The sequence below is a fragment of the Fulmarus glacialis genome, unplaced genomic scaffold, assembly GCF_000690835.1.
Source record: "Fulmarus glacialis isolate BGI_N327 unplaced genomic scaffold, ASM69083v1 scaffold5998, whole genome shotgun sequence".
NCBI classification, from domain to species: Eukaryota; Metazoa; Chordata; class Aves; order Procellariiformes; family Procellariidae; genus Fulmarus; species Fulmarus glacialis.
This window is the reverse complement of record NW_009226261.1, coordinates 10,052-34,582: the sequence shown is the minus strand read 5'-3', so window position 1 is coordinate 34,582 and position 24,531 is coordinate 10,052. Positions and strand designations below refer to the sequence as shown.

General features: G+C 37.1%; 1 protein-coding gene across 1 annotated transcript in view; it reads left to right on the top strand.

Annotated features, from left to right (window-relative positions):
* LOC104080373 (FRAS1-related extracellular matrix protein 2-like) overlaps positions 1-20,618 on the top strand; it is a gene marked incomplete at both ends in the record, with an annotated part of 82,338 nt that extends 61,720 nt beyond the window's left edge. Inside the window, 4 exons of the mRNA XM_009582745.1 lie at positions 13,955-14,101; positions 16,360-16,590; positions 19,323-19,448; positions 20,367-20,618. Of these exons, the coding sequence (XP_009581040.1) occupies positions 13,955-14,101; positions 16,360-16,590; positions 19,323-19,448; positions 20,367-20,618 (756 nt within the window). The remainder of the gene's footprint in view (positions 1-13,954; positions 14,102-16,359; positions 16,591-19,322; positions 19,449-20,366) is intronic.
* Between the last annotated feature and the right edge of the window lie 3,913 nt (positions 20,619-24,531).

Here is a 24,531-nt window from a genome sequence, read left to right as displayed (position 1 = left end):
CTCTGGTTTGTGTGTCAGCGATGCTATCAGCTGCAGCGGGCGACACGCGGGAGGCTGAGGTCGTGTCCCGACAGGCGAGCGCTATGCAGCTCCCTTTCAAGAAAGGGTGGGAAACACCATTCTTTAAAACTGAGAAACATTTGTGCTAGCTGGCACGGCAAATCTGCTGTGGTCGCACCTCCACACATTTCTGTATGAACTCTAAGGCAAAAAATGTAAACTTGAGACCACAGATACCCAGGCCTCCACCAGCCTGTATGCGATAGTCAGCAGATTCAATGGGAGCTGGACTTGATTTGACAAAAACATTGCCTCCCTGGCCCTTGGGAAAAAGCTTAAGGATTTTAATTTCTGAATACATGTGGGAGAACGGTCATGGAAATCTTGATCAAGGATTTTTCAAAAGCCTGCCAAATACAGTGATGCCAAATACACTTCAGCTTGGCATGTCAAAAAACACACCTTGGTATTTGAAGGTCAATATGTAATTTTTTCAAAGAATCTTGCCAAACCTGTTATAAATAAAGGGATTTTTATGTTAATATGCCTCTTCACTTATCAAGATATTGCAGTATTCTGTTAGTACATTAAGTCAGGGAATAATATCTAAAACAATCTCTTTTCAAGCTGAGTAAAATGTGAACCATGCATAAATGAGTTGTTAAAATCTGTTGTGTGCTAAAAACAGAAATTTAATTTTAAAGATGCAATTTTTCTACTGACAATTTTCATTTAACTTAACTACTTATCTCAATGCGTAAGTGAAGATTACATGCACATGCAGAGAGAAGGAGGGATAGAGAAATAATGTGTTGGAAGCAACATACTATCAAGATTGAGTTGTCATAATTTCACAGTCACTTCTGCCCCCTGTCCCTCTGCTTTATGTCTGTTGAGCTTCTCACTTGGGAAACTCACAGTGGTCATATTGTTCTGGAGATTCAATTCTACTCTTCATTTCAGAAGTACTTTCCTGTACTTAATTTTGATATTTAAACAGATATCTCACATCTTGACTAGAATCTTTTGAGGAATTTTTGGCTTCTCGCAACTTATTTATTTTTTTCATCTTGCAATATACGTTGTGACTGCAGCATAGGAATTTGAGATAAAATAAGAATACAGGAACATAATATAATTGCTGCTTTAGGAATATACAGTTCTGTTCCATAGGATAGGCCTCAAATAACACCAAAAAAACTGTCATGATATAAAAAAAAAAAATGCATTAATGCAAAAATATTTCTTTCCTCAGCAGAACTAATATCTTTGAATACCTCTTTACAAGGCTTGTCTTAAGGCAAAGTTACAGTGATTTAAAAAGGAACCCTTTTCTGTCCTTGTCTATATCAACAATTTTGTGTGTTTTCAGTTTTTCACTCTGCCCTTCCTGAGCAGGACTAAATCACCTGCAAAAGGTTATAGGTTTGGCACAGCTTAAAAAGGATCAAAGGCACCACAAAGGAGTTTCTCTGGTCAAATAATATTAAAAGTTAAGTATTTGAGATTACCTGGTACAATTACTCTGAAATGAATTAAAAGTAAATGTTAAAAGAACCTGCCTGACATTTGTTCTCCTCCAGTCAGTCGGGCATTTTATTTGTTGCATTGCCAGAACAGAAAAGGAACCAAAATTCAAGTCTGTGGAAGTGAATTCTTAATAAAGAAAACAGTTCAATCACTTTGACGTGGAGTTAAAAGAATAGTTTTCCTCTCGGTGCTCAGTGAGTTACAGCAAGTCCAGTTGATAAAATGGAAATGCTGTTCCATTTTGTTTAGAGTAGGTTTTGCAAATAACAACAACCTCTTTAATCCCTCCTGCATACATTTTTCTCTTAAGGCTGTAAAATTTGAGATTTATGAGTCTGGATTTTCATCTGAAACGGAGGGGAATTCTCTGCAAAGACAGCATTCAATAGTTAGAGTTAAAAAGTTCAATTACTTCCTCAAGGGAAATTTGCCAGTTTGACACAAATACCAATTTCACATTCATTATGAAAAAGAGGCCTCAGTTTCAGATGGCACCCACTCATGTGCCCTGGTTTTAAGCACGGGAATGATACTGCAAGCACTGAAATACTAGGCACATATGAAGGAGTTTGCAGTAGCGGGTTCTAAACTAAAATGTTATTAAAGAAAGGGAAATCGGTATATTCTTTTCCCAGAATAAAGGAATTTCTTAAAATAGTACAATATTAAGCGAGATAATATTTTGATTGTAAGTATATTTCTCCTGGCTCCTATTCTATTGGAATGTCTTTCTTTTGTGAGGTCGCAGTACACTTTTCTGTTATTACTCATTAGATTCAAGACTGAGGCTGAGGATACCCCATGATCCTGAAATTTAACACTTTGTCTGTTTAGGCTTTAAATGACAGTCGTTTTCCTACAGGCTAATATGTGCATAACACTGCTTTAAAGGTTTAAGCCAGAAGAAAGTCCCATGTGGGACAGTAACTAAGCAAGTGGAGCTAAACCTGTTATTCCGTGAGACAAGGAAATGAACCTTGCTTCAGTTCAGCTGGAGTCTGTTTTTTGGGAGAAGTTGTCTGGCGCCACAAAACAAGTTAGTAAGCAGAGACCTGAAGACTATTAAGTTTAAGAATGTGTTGCCAGAGATCTAATAAATTTACTTACTGCTGCAGGCCACGCATGCATGAAGCCTTACTAATCCAGATGGTGTTTTTTTCCTTCAGAGGGAGGTGCAGGGTGTGGATCCTTAGGAAGAAAAGGTATTCTGCTTTAGGTAATATGGGCATTGTTTAATGATAGACATGACAGCTTGAGTGGTATGTTTGGGTTTTATCTGTTACTACTCACAAGGAAGTTTAAATTATTTTTCTGATGCAAAGTTAGTTTGTGACTACACAAAGTGCTAATTAGTTTAACGACAACACGGAAATAACTTTATAATAACAGAATAATTCTTCTAAACCAAATAGATTTTTTGTTGTTATTTTTAAATATTCCAAAGATTACTTTTAACTTTACAAGTTTACCATATTACAGTTCAGGACTAGCCGTATCTTTGAGTTTTCTCAGGACTCTCCTTTGTGCATGCATGAAAATCACGTCATTGGACTTCAGTTAGCCATCTAGACTTGTTGAACACTCTCCCTTCATATTCAATGGAGTGGGACAAATCTTTTCCAGAGGATAATCCAGCTGTTCATTATCAGATGTACCTGCAGTTCCTGAAGATGCAGTTTTTTCCATTCATTGTGCCTAGAGAGCTAGCTTAAATTAAACATATGTCTTTTACATGATAAAATTAGATTTTATGAATCCTACCTTTAAGTGGCAGGTCTCCTGTCTTCACTTTCTGTGGAACAGGAGCCAGCTGATTAAGTTCCTGTGCACTGGGACCTGAGCAAAAACATACTGTGTTTTGCCAGTAGTGGTTATTCACTGGAACTGTTGAATTTGGCTGCTCTGATTTTTTTTCTGCTGAGAAGCAGTGGTCATTATTTATCCAATATACAATAACATTTCAAAATAAGGACTTATCTTTACAATAAGAACAAAGACTTCGGAGAGCAAAGTGCTGCTAATAGAGCAGTCTACAGGCAGCCCTATCTTCTGGTATCCCCACTTTTCTGGGTCTAGTGGGACATTATGTTCAGTAGCAGTCAACTGTCCCCTTTCAAATGGTTCCTCTCCTGTCCATCCCCTTGGTTTTGGTTTTGTCCTGCTTCTCTTGAATCTGTTTATATGAGTTAGTTCTCCAGAAGGAAGGGTAAGCACCCAAACATTTTACTCTCATCCTTTACTACTTTCAAATAAAGGATATCAGCGGTGATTGTTACCTGCTGATTAGTTTAAAATAATCCCTGATAAGTGCCTAGCAAATAAGGCAATACTAACCAAGAGACAGGTGGCACACTTTTTTTTTCTTTTTTTTTTTTTTCCCTTGTTCATCACCTTAGAAAGAGTGAGAGGGCAAAATAAAGTCTTCTGCTTTGTTATCTGTCATCTTATAAATTCAGTATAACACCAACTTTTGCATGTGCCTGCTGCACAGGAGTTTCTTAGAGGTCTGCCTTCCAAACACCAGTCTGTTGGTGACTGCTTGACCTCAAATACTGGCCAAAATCAGGTGCATTCACCATAGCTTCGGTTTATTATTCGTAGTGTATCCTGATCCTTTTAACATGTTCACTTTCATCATTTTTAGATTTTTTTTCTTTTCAATAGTGCATGCAGGCTGAGAAGGTCGAGTCGGATGAGGAATTGGTTTAAGCAGATTCTGTGATGAATGCCTTGCTCTTGTTGACATTCAGTGAAACAAAGTATTTCTGGAAAGAAAACATTGTCAGTTCTGATTTGTAACGAGAACAGGCCTGTATTGATTAGAAAATATACTTTCTATGGAACTGATACTTGTGGCACTTCAATTTCCAAAGAAATCTTTCCATATAAACTGTATGATGATTCGTATCAATGGGATTTAGATCAGATCTTTTGGTCATTGTCATCACAGTAACCTGTCTGGCTGCACTGTGAATGCTGCAAGATTTTAAAGTGCTGTAATATGTTATTGTTGGTATGTATATAGACCAAGTATTATATATCCATTCTTTTGTGAATATATTAATATAGAAATATGTATGATTAATAAAAATAATATATATGCTTTTGTGACTAATGAACTGTCATTATTTTACTTTTAGCCTGCCCTTAATTTCATGTAAACTCCTTGCTCTCTTAGAGGAAAATTTAGGCTGCCATATTTTAAGTGTCTACTTTAAAATGAGATTAATCAAATTCTAGAGTGTGATTGTCAGGAGAAAGTATTAGCTAAAGTGATTCTGTGAATCCTATTCTATATATGTTCTCTACCAATAAATACTGAATGGTTGCTGAGTCTTTGAGCAGAGCAATAAGAAATTTTCTTATCCTGTGAAAATGTTTTGAGATATTTTATTTTGAATCTGGACAAAAAGTCGAAATTCTTATAAAGTTTTGCAGAATAATTGAGGATAGGCTTTTCAATTTGAAAAAAAATTTGAAATGTACAGTTTAGTATTGTTAGTTTTTACATTAAAAATTAGTTTAAATTTGTTACACTATTGATATGAGAAGTTATGCGTACCTAAAAGACTTAAGGCAGGCTGTGGAAAAAGATGAAAATTCAACATTTTTTCTCTGCCAATATTTTCAGTAAAGAGATTAATCAAAGCCAGTCTTTTTGTGAACAACTTTGATTTTGATGGATTGGTATTTTGAAGGAGAAGAGGAATAATATGAATATTTTTTGCCCAGTTGTACTTTGTTTCTGCTACATGACTTCAAGCATTTGCTTAGTCTGAGCCCTGGCAAATGTGGCCATTCCAACTTGTTTCTTGGGGGTAGACTTATATAAAACAGAAGCAAAAAAGAGTTACAGAAACTACTGAAAGATGGAAACTGTCTGCAGTTCACTGGATACCAGCAATTACACTCCGCGCAAGCCAAGTCCATAATGCTGGGAAGTGTGTGTTTTCTCATGAGAAGTCAGAGAAAGCATTGTTTTAGTCCCTAATCACTAGGGGCTAGTTTAGGGGGTTGGTTTTGGTTGTTCTGTGAATATATTGAGTTACAGTGGCAGAGAGAGTGCAGAAGGGTGCAGAGTTCAACAAGCCATTTTAGTGATTGGAGCCCATTATAGCACATTTGAAAAAGACTTATAAAGGTGAAGCATTTTAATGAATTTCTAATTGGATAAAATTATTAGGTTAGCCTATGAATTGTTGAAGTCAATTCAAAACATTCTAATGGCATATTTTACGTGCTGCGTTTACTTACGCCTTTCACTTCTGCAAACAGTTTTGCTATATGAAATTAAGGCAGTTTTACAGGATATGCCTTTTCTGTTGATCTTTCATAGCAGAGGGAGTAGCATATGATGTGCTGCCCCAATGCACTGAATAAAGAATGTTTATTATCTGTTTTATAGGTGGGGATTTTATAATAGTTTGGCAGACAAGATTTACTTGAGACCTTTACCTTTTTAACCTGGAGCTAGAATGTACTGGGACTATGACACAGTATAGCAAATCAGAGTTGTTGAAACTATGTGTCTTGAGCTGAGCATATAATATCTTCTCTGTATTTATTCTGACTAGCAGAATCACCTAAGATTATATGTTCCTTCTCTAGTCTGGCAAAAAACATGTTCATACAAACCACTAGCAAATAGCGTGGGGATCAAAAAACTTGGGAATTGCCTAAAGTTGGAGACAGGGAGCTCCATGGCTAAATGGGGAATCATGATGTTTGGGATAACTCTTTCTGCATTTCACATCAGATTTAACTTCTAGTAAAACTGTTGAGGTAAGTTTATCCTGCTATATGTAAACTAAGTTGGCTTGGCACAGAAGGAGGCTAATCAGAGGATGGAAAAATGGAACAGATATCTAAAAATGGACTATTCCCTTTTCTTTCCTCTCTCTGTGTCTTTGTTTTCTCTGCAGGTTGAACTCAAGTTCAGGAGTGGGTTTCCTTTTTCAGCCGCTTCATGTACCTGCTGCAATAAGGAGATCCATAGGAAGGAGGATAGAATAGTGCCAACTTCAGTAACCCTGTCTGAATGAGGCACCCAGTAGGGTCAAATATTTTGAACCAAAGAAGAAAGACTGCAGTTCTTGCAGATATGCAAATAAATCAGCAAGCAGTAGCAGGACCTGGAAAGGATTGAAGGAAGAGGGAGGAAACGTGATTTGTTAAGATGTCTTGCTCTGGTTCTAATTATGCCGTACAATGACTCCTGAACTATAGGTGTGGTGGTTAGTATTTTGCAATTGCTCTGGTTCTCCTTATTAACCTCCTTTTGCAGTCTGAATAAGAAGCTAGAAAAGAAAAGAAAGGAGAAAAGACCAAGAGTAAAATTTTTAAAGGAACTCTTTTTCACCACTGCGCTTGTCTGGTTCTATCAATGCTGCACTTTGCTCAATTTCATCAGAATTCATTCTCCATTAATTTGGGTGATTCTTACTGTGATACCATTGATATGACATATAGCAACCATAGTAGTGATTACATACAGTATTATACAGCAAATAACATCATACAATTCAAATCATTGGCTATTCTCACCCAAAATCAAATCCCCTTGAGGTACACACAGGACTTCCCCATCCTTCCACATAATCCACCAAGTGCACCCAGGTCGTTGAGCAAAAGCAATTCCACAAATGGGTTTGCCTTTGCCCGAGGTAGGAATAACCCAGACTGTCTTCCCCAGCATATTTTTTATGTGCACTACAGGGACTTTGTCTCCTTCTACACTACGTAAAAGTTTTGATTGGGTAGGGCCAGCTCGATTGGCAGATCCCCTAGTGTTGACTAACCAGGTGGCTTTTGCTAAATGTGTATCCCAGTGTTTGAAAGTCCCACCACCCATTGCCCTCAATGTAGTCTTTAACAGTCCAACGTGTCGTTCGATTTTCCCAGAGGCTGGGGCATGACAGGGGATGTGATAGACCCACTCAAGGCCATGCTCTTTGGCCCAGGTGTCTATGAGGTTGTTTCAGGAATGAGTCCTGTTGTCTGACTCAATTCTTTCTGGGGTGCCATGTCACCATAAGACTTGTTTTTCAAGGCCCGGCATGGTGTTCCGGGCAGTGGCATGGGGCACGGGATATGTTTCCAGCCATCCGGTGGTTGCTTCCACCATGGTGAGCACATAGCGCTTGCCGTGGCGGGTTTGTGGGAGTGTGATATAATCAATCTGCCAAGCCTCCCCATATTTATATTTCAACCATCGTCCTCCATACCAAAGAGGCTTTACTTGCTTGGCTTGCTTGATTGCAGTGCGTGTTTCACATTCGTGGATAACCTGTGCAGCAGTGTCCCTCGATCACGAGCCCATCTGTATGTTGCATCTCTTCCTTGATGGCCTGACGCGTCATGGGCCCCCCGGGCTATAAATAATTCACCCTTATGTTGCCAGTCCAGATCCACCTGAGCCACTTCAATCTTAACTGCCTGGTCCACTTGCTGGTTGTTTTGGTGTTCTTCAGTGGCCCGGCTCTTGGGTACGTGAGCATCTACGTGACGTACTTTTACAACCAGGTTCTCCACCTGGGCAGCAATATCTTGCCACAATGTGGCAGCCCAGATGGGTTTACCTCTGCGCTGCCAGTTGTTCTGCTTCCATTGCTGCAACCACCCCCACAGGGCATTTGCCACCATCCATGAGTCAGTATAGAGATAAAGTACTGGCCACTTTTCTCAGTCAGCAATGTCTAAAGCCAGCTGGATGGCCTTCACTTCTGCAAATTGACTCAATTCACCTTCTCCTTCAGCAGTTTCTGCAACTTGTTTTACAGGACTCCATATGGCAGCCTTCGACTTCCGATGCTTTCCCACAAGGCGACAGGACTCATCTGAACATTGCTTCTCATTTTCTTGTAGTTTATTATACAGTGGGGCCTCTCAGCACATGTCACCTCCTCCTCTGGGGATATTCCATAATCTTTGCCTTCTGGCCAGTCCATGATCGCTTCCAAAATTTGCCCTGGGAAAATTTATAGAAGTTTTTTTCCCCATTAAAAAACGTCATCTGATGACTAAAGAGTGCAGATATGTTGCACCATAAAGCTCTACAAGTACCAGACAGCTGTGTTTGTACAGACTTATATCTTGTGGACACGATGAGTCTATCTGGCAGGTTAGGCACTCTTTAGCTGATTGATCTCTGAGTGATTACGCCATGGATACCATGTAGGGAAGCCAATATCTGTATCAAGATACATCAATTTCTATTGTGTCAATAAGTGAACACTGTGATGTAGTTGTATGCTTTTGTTTACGAAATAGGGTTCTGGGGTAGCTTCTAGGGACAGCAAAGCTACAATCAGACATTCTTTATGGAATGTCCTTCAGGTTGCCGGTGCTCAAGAGACATGGTTTAATGACAGAGATATATTTTATACTGCCTTCATATAGCCCAATGATCTGTGGAGATAACTGGAACTGATTCTTTCCTTCTCTGAGCTCTTTGTATCATGATAGAAAGTTCTGACAATCTAATCTGTATTTCTCAGGGAGGTTTTATACCTTTTTAAAGATATCTGAGCAGCATTGTTGGAAAGATAAATGCTTAAATGGTAATATTCATTTTAATATTTTTCCCTTTAACCAGTTTACTGACCAACTCCTCTTCCCCCTCCTCTTTTATTCATGTCGACGTACTGAAACTGGAGTTTCCAATGACTTGGTCTTTCTAGGAATTTCTGGTTTGATGACCTATGCAAAAATAATATATCACTGTTTTCTGACAGGTGACCAATTTGCTGACAGGACTCCTATAAAGACTGATTCTAGGTGGCATCCATCTTTTGAATTGTCATATATAAGGAAACCTTTTCAGAGGGTATTGTCCTCAGCATCCTCAGTCAGTCATGAAGTCACAGTCATGAAGTTACTTTGTGACCCACCTTACTCCAGATCCTTAGCTTGAGCTCCTTACAAAGTTTTTGCCTGTCTCACAGCTCTTGCCATCTCATTTCTTGTGAATGTCTCACTGCACCACGTACTGTCTAGCATCTACTGATTTAGCGCTGCTGCACTCTGATCTCTGGCAAAATTCAAGAAACAGGTTTTCATGCATCACACAAGCGATGTCTTGCCAGCCACATCTCATTGATACATAAGCAAAGTTACTTTGGATTTACCTTGTTGTAACACAGCCCTCCTTCCTTTTTTTTAGTTTTAAAAGCACTCTAGTAATGGCTTCCCTCTCCAAACTTCCGATGTATTTGTATTACAAGCACTTGTCTGGGAGAGGAACAAAAGCAAAACTTTCATTGAGGTATATAGTACCTTAATTATTTGCCTAGCAGCTAAATGTTTGACTATGCCCAAGGGAAGTGCTAGTGAGCAATGCAAAATTCATTTGCATATAGAAATATTATTGTAGGGCAGATAATTAATTTAATAGGGAACCAAATTAAGATGGCATGTGCAATTTTATTTCTAATATTTTATAATTTCTGAAAGCTATACTCTTAATATTCTTTACAGACCTTATGTTTGCATGGTGCTTGGCTCTACTATGTTGTAGAAAAGGCCTGGTTTCACCCAGTTCATGGTGGAATTCAACTTACTCAGCATTAGATGACTATAATAAAAAGGTCTACAATGTAACTGGTCATGACAGGCATCTTTAACAGCTGCTGAGGAAAAATGCACATACTTATGTATATTTTGAGGCACAGCTAATCTCATTCAAAAATAGATGCCTAAAATAAGCCATAGCCTTACTAAATGCCTCTTTCCCGGGTTTGGCTATAAAGACAGTTTAGGATTTCTAGCCCAAAAATAAATACCTGAAATTAGATAAGATGTATCGTATGCTTCCTGCTCTATTGTGTCAGAAGTCTGTAATAATAATAATAACAATAGTAATAACAACAACATCAACATTGGTTTTATTCTTTGGGGACATTGGACCATGAAATGGCTTATATAATTTAGAAAATTTCTTCTGAACACAAAAAGCACAAAGTGAAGAAAGCAAGATCTAAAATACCTATATTCTCTTCTTAAAATTTAACTCTGATGGTTTTAGTACTGCACATTCTAAAACGTGATCAATATATATTTCAGGGGCAGAAGTAGGCCTGTGGAAATGGAGACTTGCTGGAAGCCCCCTAGAAAAAATACTTTTTTGGGGTTGCTTTTTTTTTTTAACTCTAAGAAAAAACAGAAAAAAACTGCTGAAAGCAAGAATTAGGTGGCAATAAGGCAATATTAAATCTTTCATATTGCCTTTCTTGTGCTCTTTGCTTCCTAAATTTCATACTCTCATTAGGTTTCTAACTCAGTATACTTCAACATTTTCCATAGCATCAATGACAGGAATGAACTGGTTTGGTAGTTGGCTACTGTTCCTTTTTAACAGCTAGGATTTTTACTCTTGTATAGTAATTTTGATATGTTCAGTAATTATGTGCAAATATAGATTACATTTAAGGTTGAACTATTTAAGACACTAGAGATGAAACATAAGAGACCTGTGCGTAAGTAAGCTGTGTGCCTGTAAGATTGTGTGCCTGTGTCCATAACACATTTAAACCATTAGTTCTTTGGACAGTAGAACAAATGATGCCAGATTTCCTATTGCTTTCCATCCCCTGGCTGGAATCTCTCTGTCTAAAAAGATACAGAAGCTTTTCCTTTAGCTGGGGTTTTCCAGTGTCTGACATTCTCATTTCTAGTAAGCTCATGCAGCAGTATTTTTTCTCAGTAGTGATATTAATAGATTCTCTCTCCTCTAATTGGCAGTAAATTTTCATTCCTTTTCTATCTTAGAAACTTTTATCCCTCTGTCAAATTATCTTTAAATTGGGCAGCATGTTCAAGGGTGGCACACAAATAGCTTTTCTCACTAGGTTAAGGAACAAGACATATTCTGTTGCATTTGTCCCAGGAAACTAATGGGAAGACATAACATATGGCTAACCTAATGTAAGTGCTGGTATAGCTAACGCTATAGTGGTTAACACTACTGGTTTTCTTGTGGTGCTCATTACAGTTTTTGGCATGTGTGTTTGTAGCCTTCCCTTTTGTCAGTAACAATAGAAATCAAAAGAGCAGAAAGAAGCAGGGCAAGCAGTGCAGCGTGATACTCCAGTAACCATTTCCCTCCTTTTGTTTACACAATACCATTGCCTTTATGTGAGATTACACAAGTATGCTTGTTTTTTTCTAGTAGACAGGTCAATAAAGAAATATAGAGGCTTATCTTTGAAGCAGAGTGGGAGCGTATGGAAGGGCTGCCTAATTTTTCAAGGACTAGAATGGAAGAAACTGGAAGTGGAAAACCAACCTCCATTTGGCTCTTCTTCCAGTAGTTAAGCCATGAATGAACTGAAATACATAAATATGTTTCTCTGCTGCTCTGAGGAATTACTTTATTTACTTTATACTGGCTTGTGTACAGAAGTCTTAATTTCTAAAGGGAATTCCTTGCACATTTCAGACAGTCGTTACCTGAGCAAACCTTGTTCTGTAGCAGCACCTTGTGGGAAGGAAATCAGCTACAGCCTCTTGCACAAGCTAACATTCCCAGAAGACAGTTGCTGAGTGAGCATCTGCCTTCAGTGAGCTTAACAGGTTATTTTATTCTTGCTATGGAAATTAGAGGATTCTCCTGAGTAACAACAAACTTGTCCAATAGCATTATATACAGAACTTGAATGCCTTTTTATTGTGGAAAATCAGTGAACAGGTGGAGGTAAACTGTACATGAGAAAGTAAAGCTATGCTATATTTTATCAGAAATGTGTTAATCTAATTTGAGATGTGCAGTCTGTTGTACAAATACTTGGTTTATAGTCAGTGAAATGGGTGCTAGCTCTTTTCAGCTATTACCTTTCCAACTGAAAAAAAAAGTAGCATTTTTAACTGGACCTTAGAGTGCCATCTGTTTGCATTTCTTGTTTCTGGGTTGCTTTTTTAGGCTAAGAAAAACTCCGTGAAGCCTGCCATTTCAATAAACATTTCCTGGTTTTTTGCAGTTGTACAAATCCCATTCATTGTAGACACAACAGCTTAATTTCTGCTGGGAGCGAGAGATTAGGCTGAGACGTGCTCAGATTTTAGGCTGGTGCTTAGTGTTTTGCAGTTGGAGTTAAATGACTTCCATATCATCCTCTCCAAAACTTTGAGGAATGCTTCCTGTATGCCTGCATTGCTTTGGCTTCAAAAAGGGAGCCTACTTCTGTTGATAAATATATGGGCATTTTTGTTTGAGGAGGACTGTGAAGGTTCTTCCAATTATTGTAAGAGGAAATAAAGTCTTCAACTTAGGGAGAATACCATCAACAGCGGCCAGCCAGAGATGCTGACTTGATCTGTGTTAACCGTTCCGTTTCCCTAGCTAGGTGTACTGCTTGCTGTCCTGTGCTTTAAATTCCCAGTGTTAGAGTGCACAGAAACCATCCATGTTCAGTGGGACTGCAGGGAAGCTGTTGTGCTACTGCTACAGTAGAGACCTTGGAAAGGATCCCTGGAGTCTGCTTTCTTCACCAGGAGCGTGTTGCTACAGTTGTGCCTGTGTAGAAAGAACTGTGAGGACATCTTTTGGTCTATTGAAAATTGACTTTCAAAACACATCTCAGCAGCTTACTCAGTTGGGGGCATTCATCATATCGTGAAGATAGGTCATTGCAAAATAGTTTGAGAGAATTCCAGTAAGCATTTGTATCTCTCTAAATCTTCTTAGGTGACACAGGCAATCATACTTAACCCAATAGTTACAAGCATGTAAGGTTAGGAGGGCATCAGCATAGCTATAAACTGTGCGTGTATCGGGATTACTTAATCTTGTTGAAACCATTTCCTAGGAAGATGTAAAAGCTGTTCCTAAAATCATACAGTGCTGATGCATAAATTCTAAACCAATAAGAGCACAAAATGTTAGATTTAGTGAACAAAATATTGAGTTTTAGAAGCAGGCTGCATGGATAAATGCAGTTTAAAAGATGGTAGGTATCATCTCCAGTCTCTCACGATACTAAGGGTCTTCTAGTACTTCTGGCAGTCTGATCATATCGAGGAAGTTCTATGGGATGTCCTACAATGTTATTTGTGTTATTTGGAAATACCAATACGGTTCTGCAGAAACTTGGATCATCCACAATTTTTGTAATTTCTAAAAAAGGCATCCCAAATATTAATTCATGTTTTTTTACCCTTGAAAAAGAAGAAAATTAGCATACTCTGGAATGAATGTGACTAGTTCATGTGCATCTAAGATAAAATTTATTCCTATATGTACCAAATGTATCATGGATGAGTTCTTTACTTGTTATTTCTTAGTTTTAAATCTTTAAAACCTTTGGAATGTAATGTCCAGCTAAGATACACATCTTACCCAGGATACAGGTTACTTTAACCTCAAAAGACAAAGAAGTATTTAGCAAAAAAGAAAAATGAATAAATACATCTTTATCGTTTTGTTTTGCAGGAGGCAATAAGCTGAAGAATCAACATTTTCGCCTAAACTGGGCATGGATCTCCTTAGAAAAGGAGTATTATTTAGTTAATGAAGACTCCAAATATCTTGATGTGGTTCTTAAACGGAGAGGTTACCTGGGAGAAACCTCTTTTATAAGTAAGTTCAATTTTAACCTTATCAACTGCTTCTATAAATCACTGGCCAGCTAGTTGATAAAATGTATCAATACAGCTGGCGTTTCATACTAAGCAACCTAGATTCAAAGGAGTATGATTATTTATTAAAGCAAGTATCTTTTGTTGTGCTCAGTATATGTTCTCTTTAGTTATAGGATGAAATTTTCACTTTTTTTCTTCTGGTCTTCTGCAATTAATTTTTGACTTAACAACCCAAGACCCAATTGATACCACAGTTGTATTTGTTTCACAGAATACAGTTCCTGTCCAGATTTTATTTTTCCTGTAATGAGAAAATACAGTTGTAGCAATTGAAAAGACAACAATAAACATAGATCATTTTCCAGGAAGACTGTTGTGAGCTGGTCTGATTAGCAGCTATGAGCATTAGGCTCATTTTCTTCAGTCAATGTTGGCAGTCAACTAAGGCTGATACAGGAGGTGTTGAAAGCTGTTTGCAGTGTCTGGAGAGTGAAAAGGTGAAAAAAGATTGTGTTATCACATTCTGCAACCTCACACCTGTCTCTAGCTTCTGGATCTGTTCCCATCCACTTCCTAGTGATGCATTTGGATCAGGGAGCATTATTCTTGTACAGTTCCATGTTGAAAACTACGATGAGCTTACACTGCTTAGAAAAGGCACTCAATTTAAAGCTGGTTTTGCAGAGATATGTAAGCATTTACCTGGCATGGAGCACAAGCTCATGCTTAGAAATCAACTTGCTGTTTAAGTGTCTTTCTGAATAAGAATCTGAGTTTCAGGTAATAAGATGTAGTTAGGACACCTATTTTGGTATGAGATTTAAGGGATATAGGCACTAACTAGCTGTATCTAACTTAAAAGGCTCTGTCTTGAACAGTGAAATAACTTTGATAATATATTTCTTTTAAAGAAAGTAAAAGAATAAAAGAGATGAATGAAATACAACGTTAAGAACATGTGGCTTAAATTAATTACTGGTACTGATTAACAGACACTGATTTGACTTCTGATCCTTCAAATAGAGTGTTTACAAAATTTTCTACCTATGGATTCAAGTTCAGTTTCTGAATTGAGCTGACTCAAAATCCAGCAAAAGCAGTTTGAATAACTTGCCTCTGACTACCTTAATCCTGCAAAATGGAATTACAGAGTCAGAAAGAACATAAAAGATACTGGTTAAGGTGTTTACTGGCCTTTCTGGTCCATGTGCAGTGCCAAAGGGGCTGAAGGGTTATAGGTTATGTAAAATATTGGCTATGACTTAGGAGGAGGCACAAGCAGGAAGCAAGAAAGGCAAGGTTTGCAGGGAAAGGTGATATGTTTTAATACATTAAACAATACAGTTGGAAGAAACAGGCAGAGAAGGAGAAATTTTAAGTTTTTTCTGAAAACCTGAGCAAGACCTTTAAGATTTGAGTGGTGCTGTGGGGTTCAACAGAGGCCGAATGCATGAGTTGGAGATAGTTCTGAAGGACTGTCTAATTTCCATGAGGGCCTGTCAGACAGCCTTAAACTGGGAGAGAAATGCCAATGAAAATCCGTTTTAGAGCAGCCTGGGTCCAAGGCTGTAAGGTCTGTCCTGTCTCGGTGGGATGAGCTGTACTGGATTTTATCCTGTGGCTTTGCAGTTTCAACTTACTTGAGTTTAATGATTGTCATTCTGCAGACACTGAAATAAGAGGATAATCATTTAAAAAAATGCTTATTGTAGTGGGAATGACCACAGTGGTTCAGATTTTACTTCTTTCATCCTTATTCCTTACGTTTTACCCCTTTGTGTCTTTGTGTTTTCCTTAGCTTTCCCCTTGAAGGCTGAACTTTCCAGGTGTGTTTTTATTTTTTCTAAGAGAAATAAATATTTTTGAGGGTTTCAGGCAGCATGTTATTTAGATGTTCCGGAACAGAAGAGAACCTAGAATGATAAAGGGGGGAAAAAAATCTGTTGGCCCTTTTGGGCATCCATAGTTGAATTACGGAGAAATGGAAACTTGACTGTAACCTCAAAGAATGTAGTTTTTCTAGTAGTTAGTTTTGCTTTGACTAATTCTGTCTAAACTGCCTTTCATAGTGTTAATTGACGCTTCCACCTCTATGTGTGATACCAATATAAAATTGATTAAGAGTAACAGAGTTGGCTTGAACACTCTCAGGTTGTGAAAAATATATTTTTCTAAAACTTCTTTTTTTAAAGATGACATAATGAGAGAAAAATGACAAATGATGTTTTCAATGACCTGAATTTCTGATTTTGGCAGGTATTAGCACCAAAGACGGTACTGCCAAGAAAGATAAAGACTTCAGAGGAAAAGCCCAGAAGCAGGTGCAGTTTAATCCTGGCCAAACCTTAGCTACATGGAGAGTACGGATTTTGAGTGATGGTGAACACGAACAGTCTGAGTCCTTTCAAATTGTTCTTTCTGAGCCTGTCATGGCAGTTCTGGAATTTCCTGATGTATCCATTGTGGAAATTATTGACCCAGGAGATGGTAAGAACTTTTCCAGACTGTACTGCCAGTATGTGCATATACCAAAAGATAAACTGGAGGGCAAATGCTATGAGTAACAGTGGATAGTGAAGCTTACCTTTCCTCAGAATATTTCTGAAGACAGACTTGGGCATTGGGTAGCCATTCTTCCTCTATCACTTTAAGTGATTCATGAATATGTAACTAAGCTAGCATGCTTTGATGAAATACCTGCATTTTCCTATCATATATTATTTCTAGGTTTTTTTGTTTTGTTTAGTTTTGTTTTCATTTTAGGTATAATAGGTTTTTGGTTCAATGTGTTTGCAAACAGAGTGTATCTGCCCAGGTGGCTGGAGGCTGACTTGATTTACTCTGCCATGATAATTTATGTGGGAGAGGATGGTACAGGGAAGTCCAGGCTGGTTGGGTCTTGGAGCAGACTAGTTGCATCAGTTAGGCCTTAATATTAAGTTAGGAAGCTCAGTAAGGGTAAAGTTCACTAGACCAAGTACAGCACAAGCTGTGTGAAGAACAAATAAAATCATGGTTTAATGTAAATGAAGAAAGAAGCTGATTAAAAAAAAAAAAAAAGTAGAATGTGCTTTTCAGCTGCATCCAGACACTTGAACCCATGGGCCATGGTCACACAAAACTGTCCTTAAGGAATCTTTCAAATATTGGACTGTAACAGCTTGTTTTATATAGTCTTCCCTAATTAACATTTGAAGAGGACTGGGAAGGAAAACTGTCAGAGGTTTCTTAGTTCCTAGTTACAGATGCAAGTTAAACCAGAGGTTATCTGACATCCATATTTAGTCACTGAGAAGAATAGTGCTTAACTTGAAAAGCAGTATCTATGAGACACAGAAATTACTTGAAAATGTGTTAAATCTCTCTATCTATTCTATAATCAGTGAGATTATAGAAACAACTCAAGATAATCATCTGATAGTTTTTTCTATTTCTTATATTAAGATAAAATTTTTACAGTCCCAGAGAATTTGTAGTAATTATACATAAAATGAAGTTAATGTATATTAACATTAATGTAATTAATGTATATTGAGAAAATCAAATGCACAGCTGCAAATCAAGGAATATCTACAGGAAAAATATAAAGAGAACTTTGAGGGGAAGGACTGGGTTTCTTAATAACCTTTTAAAGCGCAGGATATAACAAGTTCAGATGCTAACTGAATAGGAACCATCAAAAGTTTTATTCTGCTTCCAGTGAAAAAGATTTTAAAATTCATTTATTTGAATGGTGTAGTCTTAGCACCAAAATAGTAAGCTTGTTTGGAAAGCCATACCAGGCCCTTGGTATATGGGACATTAGTTAATGTTTTATTCCAAAAAGAGATTGCATAAGAATGTGTTTTCTTATACTAGCTGAGATGGTGTAGATCATTCTCCTCTGAGCTTTTATGTTGTACATAAGGTCTGTTAAACTTTTGTAGTGTCATTTTACTCCTAGTTGGATAATTATGAGACAGACAGAAAACAGAATAAATCAGATTCCTGCATTTTTTTGAAAGACAGAGTTTTTCAGTTTGTCAACTTAATTCTAAAGGGAGAAATAAAAGGAAAAAATTGGGGTTTTTTAGTGTTACCTTTTGTTTTACTTTAAAACAAAAAGGTAGGGATTTGTGTTTTTCACACTGAATTTCTGACTTGCTGGAATAGTGAAAGTGTCTAGATCTTATCAAACCTGAATTACAGCATTTTTAAGGTAGGCTTTTGACCTTAAGTCATGCAAGTAGTATTTTCCAGTTGGAGAAATAAAACCTGGAACATGTTTTCAATGAAGTCACATGACAATTTTCAGAACATTGTTTGCCAAAGTACTCTGAAATAATGAAAAGATTTGCTTTGTGCAGTCAGCTGATACCACTTGATTTGATATTATACGCAATTATATTCTGTTTGGGTTGCAGTCACAGTAATGAAACTATAAAGGTGCTTTATAATTATATGCAGAACCACCTTTTGTTCTTGAGTTTTTGAGAGAACAAGAAAAAATTGATCCTGAATCCCAGTAACAGCATAAAACTCAGCAATCTGTTTATGTGAGTATAAAATAATGGGGGAGTTTAAAATGCATTTTAGTGGTTTTTTTTTCCCTGAAAAACAAATCTGACATTCTTTGGTTCGATACATTTTAGGGTGAGATTGCTCTCCAGACTTCACTGACTGTATTGGCTACGTCTCCTTTGAATAAAACAGGAGTGTAGACATGTAGCCAACTCAAATCAAATCTCCAAGTCAGAGTAAGACAGCAAGAGCTCAATCTTGCATCCGCAACGCCAAATGATTTTCACGGTTATCTTGATGCAGTAAGTTAAAGAATGGCCTTGCAGAACCACTGCCTGTGTGTGACCTATGCTGTTGATACTTCTGTGATTAACAGTTAATAATGAAATACCATGGACATAATAAAAATATAGACCTTGTGGACAAATTCTCCAAACACTGTCTTGCACCATTAACCGTAGATAATTAGTCACGTTAGAGAATACTTAGTAAGGACTTGTGAATTCAGACCTAATCATCTGATTTTCTTTTCCATTTCTGAAAGACTAAGAAACTCTACTTCTCTCACCCTCCGAGTTTTTTTTTTAAATTTAGCGCCGCTGCTGATAAATACGAGTTATTTGTTGCACTTTAGAATATGCTAAAATGCTCTTAGCTATTTTACGGGTGACTGTATGAGGCCATAAATCTACATAAACAAATGTGTCTGTTCTTTGCAGAATCAACTGTCTTTATTCCTCAGTCCACCTATACTATTGAAGAAGATGTTGGTGAATTATTTATTCCAGTCAGAAGAAGTGGAGATGTGAGCCAGGAACTGATGGTTATCTGCTACACACAACAAGGTAACAGAATCTACTATAGAAAAAAAAAGGTAAAAATGGAAAAGAGACAGAAAAGCAAGAAGAATTGTTCTATCTATTGCATAATAAAATTGTTTATAACTGTTAATTACTTTTTCATCTAAATATCTTCAGTCTCAACGGGAAATGTATTCATCTTTGCAGTCTATCTTAGAGTATTATTGAATACAGCTAGAAAATTATCATGTTCCAAATTTCTGCCATTTGTTAGGAGGTGAAGAGGATCTGTGTTCTTTAACTTTTTGCAAGATTTTTATATACAGCCCCATATATCTGAAAGTGATGAGAACTAAAAGCACTGCAGTGATTGCCCAGTATATCCTTTACTTGTTAGTATCTTGAAAAAATTCTTATAAAATAATATTGCTTAATTGCCGTGCTTCTCCTTCCTCTATCTTTCAATCTCCTATTAATTATATCCACACAGAGCATGGGGTCTCTGCACCTGTGCTTTTATTATTATTTTTCATCTGGAGAGATGAAGCAACATTTTTGGTGAGGTGATCCGGAATCAAAATAATTTGTTTTCATCAAATTCTATCTGTTATAGTTAATTTCTGGTCCACCGATATCTTCAATGGGTAAAATATACTAAGGGAGTTAATTGGTAATCCTCACAGGTCTCTCCACAGACAGCCTGTGTCTCTTGTGATAGACTACAATATTCCTTTTGACTGAAAAACTGCAAATGAATTTGAGGAGCCATGTGCTTGCACTGCATTGTATATGGAAGTATTTTGTCCACAGACCTCAGAAATGTAGCCTGGTCAGATGTTTCAGCCCATCTTATCACCTAAAAGTAAACAGAAATTAAAAGATAATGAAAATAAAATTCAGCCTCTGTGAGGGGATCATTATAACCATGGTATGTGTAGTGACTGTTTTCCTTTTATGCCACAGGAACAGCATCTGGCACTGCCCCAACCTCTGTGCTTTCTTACTCTGACTACATATCCAGGCCTGAGGATCACAACAGCATTCTACGTTTTGACAAAGACGAACGAGAAAAAATGTGTCGGATCGTCATCATAGATGATTCCTTGTATGAAGAGGCTGAGACCTTTGATGTTTTGCTGAGCATGCCAATGGGTGGAAGAATTGGTGCAGAATTCCCAAGCACTCGAATTACCATTGTACCTGACAAGGATGATGGTAAGACATCATGTAGTAAAGTGATATTCCCAGTCCAAGACAGAAACTACGAATAGCATCACACTCAAATCAGCATGTAGAAATTGGATTTTTGCACTTCTTCTTGGTGGTTAAACACATGTTGCTTCCATCTTGAGATTTGAAAATACTATTAGAAAGCTATGTGGATTTTTTTAAGTATTTAATATTGATATTTTATGGTTTGAGAAAATCACGTGAGCAGTGGTTGGGAGTGAGGAGATGCACCTTTTCATTCTGTCACAGTAACAGGTGTAATCTGAAATGTCCCCCTGCATGGGCACCCTTGTATGTGTGATTCTGAGGTTGTGTCCATAAAGCCTTCAGGCCCATTACATTATGCTCTAAAGGGCCATATTAGAGGCCCTGATGGACCAGAAGCCATCTAGCAGCCGCTAAGAGCTATATTCCTTCTGATTTGATGCTGCATTTAAATTTCTACCTAGAAGCATCCATGTATGCTTCTTTTGTCTTTTTAATAAAGCAAATAATCAAAAGACAGTAATGTTGCTTTAGAAATTGCCTCAGTAAGGAAGTGCTGACAGCATGATGTCCTTTATTCAAGTGGTCAATAGCTTTGATATATTGCATTGAAAGGGACATTTCTGGTGGTGATTAGAGAGAGGTCTGTGACTAAGGAAGAGTAGAATCAGCACACTGAATTACCAACTGCTTTCGAAAACACATGTAAATGTTACTGTGGCCTCAAGCCTCTCCTTCAGTGTCCCTGGCATTGGTGTAGCAACTCTCTTTCTAGGAGTGGTAACAAAAAGGTTTCCTGGTACAATTGCCCTCATTTATGCATGGAGTTTGGAGGCTGACATCTCAACTGTAAGTTCTGTGAAAGGAATACCGATAAGCTGGTTTAGTCCTCTCTATGAGGCCATATTGTGACACTGTCATATTTCCTAAAGACCAATGTGAGGAATTATATAGTACAGTACTCTTTGAAAGTCTGGTGCCAAGATAGACAGTTATTATCAGCGCAGTGATTTCTCCCTAGTTAAGGATATAAAAAGCAGCTCTTAAAGGCAGGAAGTTGACACCCATCTAATTGCATCATAAATACTCAGTCTGCCTGAAATTTCTGACATGTAATCCTGTGACAGAGGTGACTTTGTTTTCTCTGTGGAGCATTTGGGTAATCATATAGCATTAATGAATACAACAGTTTGAAATAACACTTCTTGTAAAGTAACAGATCATATATTGAATGCAAGCTGAAATAGAAATATGTTTATTTTACAACAATTTGGTTTTTTTAATAACTTTGATGAACTCATGAACTTTACAGTTTGTAGACAGCAGAGCATAGAATACTGGGAAAGTAGCTATAAAAAAATATATCCATGAAGATTACCCAGCTTTTGAAGGTGTTCTGACTGCTTAAAATGTACACAAAAAGTTTGGGATGGGGAGAATGTTTCTCCAAGAGATTATTTAAAACAGAGATGAGTTGAAATTAGAGCATCTAATTTCAGTGGGAACCTCAATGTCTGGGAGGGAACACTTTTATATACTGTTTTCAGCATTTAAAATAAGATATTGTCATTCATAGGCTTATACAATCATTTTAGCAGTAACCTAGAGTGACTTTGAATAAGAAATGATGAAAGTTAGTCAATCACAACATAGTATAGAACTTAACAGTTTATGAAACTCCCACAAGGTAGTAGGAAGTTATCAAGAAATCTCCTTTATTTTAACACTGCCATTGGAAAACATGAGAAGTAATTTGGTTAGTACATCACCGTTCAGTTTTAAATCTAATTTTTCCTGTATTTATGAGCACAACTTACCTCAATGCTACAAACTTTTAAACAGGAATTATTTAACAAATAATAATAAACTTATGGGATTTATTAAAAAAGCTGGGGAATTGTTTGGGACATTAGAGTAGAACATTTTCATTATGTAACAACTGAAACATCTACATTTGTTGGTAAGAGTAAACTATTTTGGATATTGAAAGATAAGGGGGCTTTGAAGGATAGGTTTGGATCATTTTTTACAAACACTCACTTGTCTTTTTGCACCCAAAATGTTGCATATGTCGTATTTGAAATAGTGTGACAGAAGTCCCTTTTTGCTTTCTGTGTCAGTGAAAGTACTCCCACAAAAAATTCCAGAGTGTTCAAAAACTTACTGACAATTCACTTACCAGTAAAGTTTTCTACCACATGCTTTTAGTTTGCACAAAAACATAATGCATGGTAACAGAAAAGTCTATATGCATTCTGTTTCGTCTGAGATCTGTTGTGCTGCCTGTTCTATAAAAAGCAGAGTACAGACTACAGAGTAGATAAATTATAAGTTATACATTACATATTTATTTATGCATTCACACACACATAAAAATATATATATATGCTTATTTCAGATTGTGAATATACACACATATTTATGTAACGTGTGAGCAATTTAACACCCTGGCAGTGACAATTGAAATTCTGCGTAAATAAGCAGGGGATTTTAAGCAGCATTGGTTATTATTGTTTGCAGTGAACAAAATTAATTTTAATAAGTTAAAACAGTATGCTATGTGAAATAAAACGCTTTTTCTTTAGCTTTTAACAATAAAATTTAATTCAGAAAATGCCTAAGATAGAGGTGGATAAAAGCTTTAGCACATATATAATAACCTATGAGCTATAGTAATGTTATCATACAAAATTCTGTAGTCCACTTTTGTCTCTTTACTTCATATCTACTGATGTATTTTTCTCATTGTTAAATTCATTTTCTACTTAACAAAGTTTCTTTGGACAAATGTCACAGCATGTCATTAAGTTGTGATTTCTCCAAATACTGTGACTGGATTAACATTATGCATTGACTTCTTAAGGTCAAAAGATACAAATAGCAGAGGTCAAAGTTTAATAATACTACATGAGATCTTTCCTATGGAAGTCAAGTCAGCACTAGCAACATTACCTTATCTCCTCTGGCATTCAATGCAAGTTAATTAGGAAACATTCACCTTCAGTACCTATCATCAAAGTCTTTTCTTCTTCTTTTATTTCTAGAGAAGGCCCTTAGGGTCTAGCTAAAATAGCTGGGTTGCTATACAATCATGACAATAAACAAAAGGTAAAAGAGGTGTGCTCAACTTTCGAGTGAACCAGAGTATATTAAAGAAATTCCTGGCAACTGAATACTTTAATTGGGGATTACACAGTTGTGCTGTGCTGACAAAGCAAAATCTGAAAAAAAATCATAGTATGTAGAACACGCACAGGTGTATTTATATATTGTGAAAGGTGATTTTAAAATTGGTGCTGCTATTGGGACATTTCTTAATTTGGAAGGGACTTTTCCTGACAGGTCCTTGAAGTTGGAGACAGATAGAAAAGAAGAAAATGATTAAGTTAATGAAATACACAGCAAAGTAAGTTGTGCATGGAAATCTTGAATTCAAAGTTACACGTGTCACTACAGTTTAAGCACTAAAAAATAAAAACATGGATTTGTTTGAGTCAGAGGTGATAGTTACTAACTATGAACCACTGGAAGAAAAGCATTCAGGGGAAAGACCTATGCAAATCATCCATTTTTGGAGTGGCAGTAACCTCACCTGATATTAGCCATCTATACATTTAGACATCTCATTCAAGCAGGCTATGCCAGGATCCTTCTATAGTTAATGAAGAGAGACATGTACTCCCAGGAACCATCCCATCCTAGGAGAAGTATCTAAACTGTTGAGATCAATCACTGTGGGGACCTGGTGCATCTGAATACTGACAGTATTGATTTCTGACAGTAGATATAAACCCTACCCTTAGAAATTTAATTTGCCATTCAACCCAAAGTCTAAGCGCTATTGGACATGAAGGAAGGAATTTTTTCTAATTTTGTGTTAAAACAGCTCCTACTATGAAATTAAACAACAAAG